General features: G+C 47.1%; 1 protein-coding gene across 2 annotated transcripts in view; it reads right to left on the reverse strand.

Annotated features, from left to right (window-relative positions):
• Positions 1 to 7,511, reverse strand: part of KDM3B (lysine demethylase 3B) — a 50,233-nt gene extending 42,722 nt beyond the window's left edge. Inside the window, exon 1 of one of the 2 annotated variants that reach the window (XM_042881506.1) lies at positions 7,341 to 7,511. In XM_042881506.1, coding sequence (XP_042737440.1) covers positions 7,341 to 7,511 — 171 coding nt within the window. The remainder of the gene's footprint in view (positions 1 to 7,340) is intronic. The other variant, XM_042881507.1, reaches the window with a different exon arrangement.
• Positions 7,512 to 9,956: the final 2,445 nt, after the last annotated feature.

Below are 9,956 nucleotides of genomic sequence, written 5' to 3' on the forward strand. Positions count from 1 at the left end.
ACTAATAACAGCAATGGTGCTTCACTGATACCAATACTTTTGAATCATAGAATCATAGAATCATAGAATCATAGAATCACTAAGGTTGGAAAAGACCTAAAAGATCACCCAGTCCAACCGTTCACCTATTCCCAATAGCTCCTAAAGAAGAAGCTCCTGAAGAGTCACTGATGACAACAAGTAGGTTGTCAGAATAAGTGCAGACATATCCACATAAAATAGTAATTAAAAAAACCAGATACTGCTTAGATAAAATGCACCTGAAGGATTTCTCCAAGTTCTTCTAACTTTCTGAAGCAATATCTAATTACAAAGAAGCTTGGGTTTTATTAATGTTTTTTTTAAATCTAGAAAAATTCTCTTGCAACACAGAAAGGGCCACAAATATGATAAGGGGCCTGGAACATCTCCTGTACAAGGAAAGGCTGAGTAACCTGGGCCTGTTCAGCCTGGAGAAAAGAAGATTAAGAAGAGATCTGATAATTGTCTATAACACTCTAAAGGGAGACAAATGGATGAGGCCAGGCTCTTCTCCATGGTGTGCAGCACTAGCACAAGGAGCAATGGCCTGAAATTTGAACATTGGAAGTTCCATACAAACATGTGGAAGAACTTCTCTACAGTCAAGGTGACGGAGCACCGGTACAGGCTGCCCAGAGAGGTGGTGGATCTCCTTGTTTAGATATCTGCCAGACCCATCTGGACACCGACCTGTGCAACTCATTGTGGGGAACCTGTGTTAGCTGGGGTGTTGGACTCAATGTCCTCTTGAGATCCCTTCCAACTCTTGCAATGTTGTGGTTCTGTGAAAATAGAGGGCGCAAATACATCTGTAATTCTCTTAGCCCATCTCCTCACCTTTTTTTCTTTTTTCGGCCCATAAACTTGACACCAGAAAGTAGAGCTGTTGCTCTGCTTCATTTGATATACAAAGACAACCTAAACTGTTTGCCGAGAAGATACATTTTTTCCTCTAGCTGTTACACTAACGTTCAGGTCTTCACACATTCTAAATAACTACAGGCTGGTTGGTACAAATAGAATTTCTCGAAGTTCTCCAAGGTCAGTTCCTCCAGAAAAGCAGTAACAAAACAAAAGAAGTACTACAGACATATTGGTCTTTTTTTCACCATGATAGGATCCAATCATGACTTATAATAGAAAGACTTCTAGAATCAAAAGGAGGTGGCACAAACTATTAAATGCAGACAGTGATGGTTCAACAGGGAAAGCCTGAAGCATTGTGCAACTGGAGTCACAAGCACAGCGACCTCAGGACAAGAGCTATGCAGAGACAGAAACAGAGTATTGTTTGGGTTCTTAAATGGCACTTGGAACTGGAAGCACTGTGTCTACTTAGAGAGTACTCTGACACTACCAAGAAAAGTTACTGTATGAGCAAATGCACACACTGATCACACTAAGAAGCTACTGAGGGACAAAACACCAAGACAATGCACAAAATTGTCTTCTTGGAAAGACATTTCTTCAAATGTTTTTGTGAGATCATATGGAGCTACATAGAGAATCACAGAATCATAGAATCACAAGGTTGGAAACGACCTGCAAGATCATCTAGTCCAACCGTCTCCTCATCACCATTGCCACCACAAGCACCAAACCAGATCTCGTAGCTCCTCATCCAGATGCCTCTTGAACGCTGCCAGGGATGGCGACTCCACCAGCTTCCTGGGCAGCCATTGCAGTGCCTGACCACTCTCTGAGAGAAGTTGTTCTTCCTTATGTCCAACCTAAACCTCCTCTGGTACAACTTGCGGCTGTTTCCCAGGCAACAAACAGGACCTGAGGAAAAGAGGCCAAACCCCTCTTCACCACAACCTCCCTTCAGGAAGTTGCAGAGTGCAATGAGGTCTCCCCTGAGCCTCCTCTTCTCCAGACTGAACAACCCCAGCTCCCTCAGCCACTCCTCATAAGCCTTGTGCTCCAGACCCCTCACCAGTTTCGCTGCCCTTGTCTGGACACGCTCCTCAACGTCTTTCCTGTAGTGAGGAGCCAAAACTGAACACAATACTCAAGGTGCGGTGCGGCCTCACCAGTGCTGAGTACAGGGGATGCTCACCTCCCTGCTCCTGCTGGCCACACTATTTCTGATGCAGGCCAGGATGCTGCTGGCCCTCTTGGCCACCTGGGCACGCTGTGGGCTCACATTCAGCCGAGCATCACAACACCCCCAGGTCTCTCTCTTCCTCACAATCATCCAGCCACTCATCCCCAGTCCTATAACTCTGCATGGGGTTGTTGTGCCCAAAGTGCAGGACATGATACTTCGCCTTGTTAAACCTCATCCCATTCACCTCAGCCCAGCGGTCCAGCCTGTCTAAATCCCTCTGAAGGTCCTCCCTACCCTCAGGCAGATCCACACCACCTCCCAGCTTGGTGTCATCTGCAAACTTACTGAGGGTGCACTCAATGCCCTCATCTAGGTCATCAATAAAGATATTAAACAAGATGGGCCCCAGTACCGACCCCTGGGGGACACCACTTGAAGCGGGTCGCCAGCTGGATTTAACTCCATTCACCACGACCCGCTGGGCACAGCCCTCTAGCCAGTTCCTTACCCAAAGAAGTGTATATATCTGCTCAGACCATGGGCAGACAGTTTCCCCAGGAGAAGCCTGTGAGGGACCGTGTCAAAGGCTTTGCTGAAGTCTAGGTAGACCACATCAACAGCCCTTCACTCATCTACCAGGCTGGTCACCCAGTCATAGAAGGAGATGAGGTTGGTCAAGCATGACCTGCCTTTCATGAACCCGTGCTGGCTGGGCCTGATCCCCTGGACACTGCGCACATGCCGTGCAATCTCATCCAAGATGATTTGCTCCATAACTTTCCCTGGCACTAAGGTCAGGCTGACAGGCCTATAGTTCCCCGGATCCTCCCTGCGGCCCTTCTTGAAGATGGGAGTCACACCAGCAAGCCTCCAATTCTCTGGGACCTCACCAGTTAACCAGGAGCGTTGATAGATGGCCGAGAGGGGCTCAGCAATCACCCCCGCCAGCTCCCTCAGCACCCGAGGGTGCAGCCCATCCTGTCCCATGGACTTGTGACAGTCCAGACAGAGGAGGAGCTCTCTGACTGTCCCCACTGGAATTGCTGGGGGCATATTCTGAGCAGCGTCCCAGACTTCCAGATCAGGGCATAAAAAGCCCAGAGGATAACTGATCTGGCTGTTAAAGGCAGATGTAAAGAAGGCATTGAGGACCTCAGCCTTCTTTTCCTCAGTGGCCACATTCCCTGCTGCATCAAGTATAGGATGAGAATTATCTTTGGTGGTTCTTTTGCCGTTGATATATTTATAAAAGGATTTTTTATTGTCTTTTACTGCAATGGCCAACCTGAGTTCAAGTTGGGCTTTTGCCTTCCTAACTTCCTCCCTGCATACCTTAGCTACTTCTTTGTAATCTCCCCAAGCAGCCTGTCCCTTCTTCCAGAGGACATAGACTCTCTTTTTCTCCCTGAGTCTCAGCAGTAATTCCTGGCTCATCAACACCGGTCGTCTTCCCCTCCCTACAGCTCGCCTTACGGCGCTCAGGACAACCTGTTCCTGTGCCTTTAAGATTTCTGTCTTGAGGCACATCCAGGCTTCCTGGGCTCCTTTACCCTTATGAAGCGACTCCCAAGGGACCCGTGCTACAAGTGCCCTGAACCGATCAAAGGTACTGGTCTTGGCTGGGATTGGGTTAATTTCCTTCACAGCAGCTGGTATGATGCTGTTTTTCATTTGTGATGAAAAATGCATTGATCAAATCACTCATGCTTTAGTTGTTGCTAAGTAGTGCATAGAGTCAAGGACTTTTCTGTTTCTCACACTGCTCAGCTAGCAAGGAGGCTGAGGGTGCATGAAAAGCTGAGTGGGAACACAGTAAGGACAGCTGATCCCAACTGACCAAGAGGATATTCAATATCACATGATGTAATGCTCAGCAACAGAAGCTGGGCAGGGAAGAGGTAGCAGGAAAGGTGTTTGTAGTTATGGCATTTGTCTTCTCAAGCAAATGTTACACATGATGGAGTCCAACTTTCCATCTGTCTGCTGATGGGAAGTAGCATTTTGCTTTGCTTGTGCATGCAGCTTTTGCTTTACCTATTACGCTGTGTTTATCTCAGTCCTCGAGTTTTCACAACTTTATCTTAACAATTCTCATCTCAATCCATCTAGGAGGGAAAATCAGCAACTTACATAAGCTACAACTGCAGAGGTATTCCATCTCCCTTGTAACATCCCTATTCCTTGCATTTCACTGTAAATAAATAGTTAAAGAATCCCTCTTGACGCTTTTGATTCTTGAAAAAAGCAGTCACTGGACACACAAAAGATATTGCTCATCAAAAAGATGAATGCTAATTTTTCTTCTCACATGTTGGAAGACAGAAAAGACACCGGGGAGAAAAAAAAAAAACACAACAAGAATTCATAATACTGTGTACTAAGGCCATCAAGAAAGTACCATGCAGTGAGCGGAGAAAATGTATGCCCACTGCTTTGCAATCAGCTCTCTTTCAAAGAACGGTATTTTACTTGCAAAGTAAGTAAAAAATTCACTGCTAAAAAGTATTCGATACCTTGTTGGTCCTCAAATATTTATTTTACAACAAGAAGCACTATTGATATGCTCTACCTACTGGCCTAAAGAACATCCATCCAGCCCAGCATTCTACCTTCAACTGCAGCAATAATAATCAGAAAATGAAACACATCAGACCACTTTTTGGGGTCTATATATATCTTCATAAATCTTTCCAACATGCAAACTCATGTATGTGTCTTGCTAACAGGAAAGATGATCCAGGAATATGGCCATCTTTGCAGGTCAGAATGAAGCAAAGACAGAGTAGTAGAGAAAGCAATCTGGATATCATACAACTCTCCTGGGTTGTTTTGAACCTTCCCACCACCTCCAGAATCCCAGTTTCAACTACTGATCAGCCAACTCATCTTGCAACACTTATTGCAGTATGAATGCCTCCACAAACTTCCCATTCAAACAAATAAGACCAAAATTCTGCAGCAGATGTAAACCCTGACACTACCACACACGGCCAGCATGTGCACTTTTTCTCCACATTTTTTCTTATTGCCAAGAAGGCTTTCAAGTAAAATCTCAAAATTGATAGAGAGCATGCACACCTAAATCCAGCCCTGCAGAGTTGCAGCATCCTTACTTAACATTAAAAAAAAAAAGATTTGCTCCCATAAAATCCCTTATGAAGACGACACTTTAGACTACAACATGCTTTTTTAGTAATACTACTTTTCCAGTGTTAAAATACTATTTTAACAGCTTTCTGAAATGTTTGAAGTTCCCTGCTTTCCAGCGTTCTCTGTTTTCCTGCTTCAGAAAGGCAGAGATATAAAACTGTTCCTTATTTCTTAAAGGTGAACATGAGACTATGGACCACTAAGAAAAACCTTCTTCACAGGATACCATGAGAAAGCACAGTCCTAATTCAAAGTGTAGATGAGATTTTTTTTCCAGTCTTCTTCAGACCCAGCTCACGTCATTATCTTAGAACAGTAATTCCTGAACTGGTGCCAAGTACTCACTTCTGACTGAATGAATTTTAAAAAGATGACACTTTCCTAACAGAACATCATTACAGAATAGAAAACTTCTGTTGGAATGGACCTTAAATCATCCAGTCCAACTGTCTGACCACTTCAGAACTAAACAAAAGTTAAAGAACATTACCAACAGCATTATCCAAAAGCCTCTTCAACAACAGGCATGGGGACATCAACCAGTTCTTCAGAAAGACAGTTTTGGTGTTGACTTCCCTCACAGAAAAGAGGCTTTCCCTGACGCCCAGTCTGAGCTTCCCCTAGAGAAGCTTTGTGTTGTTCCCATGCATCTTTTCATTGATTACCAGGGAAAAGAGACCTCCCTCTCCACAAAAATGCAGAGGAATGAAGTTGCTTCCGAGCTCTTTTTCCAGACTGGACAATTCAAGTGTCCTCAGCCTCTCATCTTTCCAACCCTTTTACTGATTAACATTGTCAAAGCAGTGTCCATTATACACAGAAAGATTCATTTCAATACTAAATATTCCACAGTACAGAACTAAGAAGAATTCACCATGTGTATTTTAAACAGTTTGTATTCAGTAGTTCTTGTACAGACTTGGAAAACATGTTTAGAGACAACTGTATCATTAAAACAGTGTGAAATGGAAAGTTACTGATGAAAAAACTGGGTTGAGAACAGCAGCATTATAAGAACGCTATGAATTCAAATACGTCAAAAAAACCAACAAATTATTTCCTATGCTATCAAGCACAGAATTTGATTTTTTTCTTTGTTAAAGTAGTCTAACAAGTGTCACATGACTAATGAGGAAACAAATGAGTTACTTTTAGTTGTCCAAGCAAAACTCCTCCAGTTCACACAGCTAAACAACAGTAGGAACTGGCACTACAAACACTCTTTACATCACAATCACATTTGTATCAGATGGGACCATAATACAAGGGTACCAATACACGTCAAATTCAGTCTGTTACCAAAGTGGCTTTCCAGACCAGACCACAGCCCTAATGTGTTTCCACATTTCAGACAGTCTCAAACACCTCTCCTAATTTATTTCTCAATATCCCCTCTCCTATGTATTTATTTATTTACCTCCAGCTTAAATAAACAGGGCAGCAATAGTGCATCACCCAATCCTCTGAGATGGTTGGTAGCTGCCAGACTAGAGTGATTTGCAAAGCATGCCATCAGTCACAACGACTTCTAGGAGAAATGGCATGCACAGAGAAACGGACAGGCTGTCTGTCCAGAGTTCTTTCCACAATCTCTACCCGAGTGTCTCACTGCACTACACCAGAGACAAGCAAAACAAAACCAAAAGTGTTTAAACGCATTACACTAAATGCAAATTGCTGCAGCTGAAAACAGAATCGAAGACCTGAAACCACCAACCCCGACACAGAAGTACGTATTAAAACAAGAAACCTCACTTAGCCTGATCAAGTATACTTAACGTCTTCCCAGGAAACAGCACGGAAAAGTTGCGCGCACACGCAGCCGTACTTCAGCCATCACAAATCACAGCAGCTGAGGCCGCCGGGCTCCCTTCATCCGACCCACGCCCCGCCACCGCGCTCCCGCAGGCTGGACCACCGTTCCCCGGCCCGAAGCGCGTCCCGTCAGGCCCACGGGCGGCGCGGGCAGAGCTCCGCAGAGAAGGGCTGCCAGCTCGGCGCAGCCGTGACCCGACCGGGGGGGAGGCAGCGCTCCGCGGCCGCGGCCTGTTCACCCCGCGGCCCGGCCCGGCCCGGCCCGGCCCGCGCCCCGTCGCCGCTTCCGCCGCCGGGTCCTCACCGCCAGGTCCTGGGGCACCGCTCCGCTCATAGCCCGCACCGTGCCGCTCCGCCAGGCCCGGGAGGGCAGCGCAGGCCCAGAGTCCGGCCCCGCCGCCTCACCCTCGCCCGGCGCCGCCGCCAGCAGCAGCAGGAGCCGCTTTCCCACGGGGGAGGCCGCCACGTCCGCCATCCCCGCCGGACAGGAGCCTCCTCCGCCGCCGGCCCGAGCCCACCGACTGCCGCGGCCCGAGACACCGACGGAACGACCGCCCCTCTCCGGGCCTCCCAACACCGCCCGCCCCAATCCCGGCATGCACCTCGCGAGGACGGCCTTCCCTCCCTCCTTCCTCTCCCCCACAATGCCCCGCGCAGCCGAGCTGGCTGGGCCGTTCTGGGACCGGCGGATGGACCGAGCCCTCCGGCCGCAGAGCTGCGGCGGCCGCGGACAGAACCTGGAGCAGTCGCGGAGCCGAGGGCCGATCGGCGGCCAGGTGCCTTAGGAGGAGGAGGCCTTCCTGCGGCAGAGATGCTTATGAACTCCAGGTTCAGTGTCTGAAATAACAGAAATTAAGGAGTTTTTACCTAAGTTTTGAGGTAAATGGACATCATAAAAAAGATACAGTAACAGCTGTAGAAGTGGGGCCTGAGTTGCTTCAGATGGTTCTGGGTTGGCCCAGCAGTAAAAGCAATATTGCTAGTCTGGGTTCTTCCCTGTTAGCTGATGCATTTTTTTAATGGCATTATTAGGGGATAATTATGATATATCGTACCGTGTGGAGATGGGGTCAGGAAACCCAAAGCACAGATGGGACTCTAGTTGGTGAGGGACATGAAAAATAACCAGGGATTCTACAGGTGTGTTGGTCAGAAGAGACAGGCCAAGAAGAGTGCATCCCTTCTGTCAAGTGAGAAGGGAGAACTGGAAACAGACACAAAGAAGGCTGAGGTGCCCAACTAGCTCTGTGCCTCAGTCTTCACAGGCAGCCAGAATGCATGTTTCCCTCACATCCTTGAACCTCTAGGTGGGAACTGGGGATGCAAATTCCCTCCCACTGTAAGAGAAGAGCAATTTGAGAAGAGCAATTTGTTTTTGAGAATAAATGTGTACAAGTTTGTTTTTGAGAATAAACGTGTACAAGTCTATGAGGTCTGATTACATGCATCCCAGGGACTTGAAGGAACTAATGGATGTGGCTGCCAATCCATCAGTTTTGAAATCCATCATATTTGAAAAGTTGTGGCTGTTAGGTGAAGTCCCCCATGACTGGAAAAAGGGAAACATCACTCATTTTTGTGAGAAAGGAAGATCTGGGGAACTACATGCTAGTGAGCCTCGTGTCTGTGTCTGGGAAGATAATGAAACACATCCTCCTGGAAGACATATTGAAGCACATGAGGGACAAGCAGATGATCTGAGAGAGCCAGCATGGCTTCACCAAGGGCAGATCATTCCTGAACAATCTGGTGGCCTTCTATGATGGAACAACAGCATTAGTGAACAAAGAAAAGGGCAACTTATGTCATCTACCTGGAATTGTGCAAGGCCTTTCATGTGATCCTGCACCACATCTTCATCTCTAAATTGAAGAGAGATGTGGGTTTGAAGGCTGAACTATTCAGTGGATAAGGAATTGGTTAGAAGACCAAAGCCAGAAAGTTGAGGTCAGCAGCTCTATGTTCAGGTGGAGGCCAGTCATAAGCAGTGTCCTCCAAGGGTCAATCTTAGGACTGGTACTCTTTAACATCTTTATCAGTGACACAGATGATGGGATTGAGTCCATCCTCAGCAAGTTTGCAGACGACAAGCTGAGTGGTGCAGCTGATACAACAGAAGGAAGGGATGCCATCCAGAAGGACCTGAACAAGCTCAAAAGGCAGACCCATGTAAGCTTAATGTGGTTCAACAAAACCATCGGTAAGGGCAATCCCAGATACATATACAGACTGGGAGAAGAACTCACTAACAGCAGCTCTGGCTGAGAATTTAGGGACTTGCAGCCCAGAAGGCCAACAATATCCAGGGCTGCATCATAAGAGGGGTGGCAGCAGAGCAAGGGAGGGGATCGTCCCTGTCTTTGCCCTCATGAGGCCCCACACAGAGTATTGCATCCGGGTCAGAGGCTCCCAGCACAATTAAGATGTAGAGCTGTTGGAGAGGGTCCAGAGGAAGGGCACAAAGATGATCTGAGGGCTGGAGCACCTCTCCTACAAAGGCAGACTGAAGGAGCTTGGCTTGTTCAGTCTGGAGAAGGCTCCAGGGACACCTCATGTGGCCTTCCAGTACTTAAAAGGAAGATTACAAACAGGAGGGAGACTGACTTTTTATACAAGTCTGATAGCAATAGGCCAAGAGGAATAGTTTTAACTAAAGGATGGGAGATTTAGATAAGGTGTGAGGGGGAAGTTTTTCACTGAGGGTGGTGAGGTGCTGGAACAGGCTGCTCAGAGAGGTTGTGGATGTCCCATCCCTGGACATGTTCAAGGCCAGGTTGGATGGGGCCCTAGTGCTTGATCTAGCGACTGGCAACCCTGGCCACGGCAGAGTGGTTGGAACTAGATGATCTTTGAGGGCTCTTCCAACCCAAGCCATCCTGTGATTCCAATATATTAATAGGATGCTGTTGTCATGATTACA

This window comes from Lagopus leucura, unplaced genomic scaffold, assembly GCF_019238085.1.
Source record: "Lagopus leucura isolate 7727_CA_CO unplaced genomic scaffold, USGS_WTPT01 Super-Scaffold_100030, whole genome shotgun sequence".
Taxonomy (NCBI): Eukaryota; Metazoa; Chordata; class Aves; order Galliformes; family Phasianidae; genus Lagopus; species Lagopus leucura.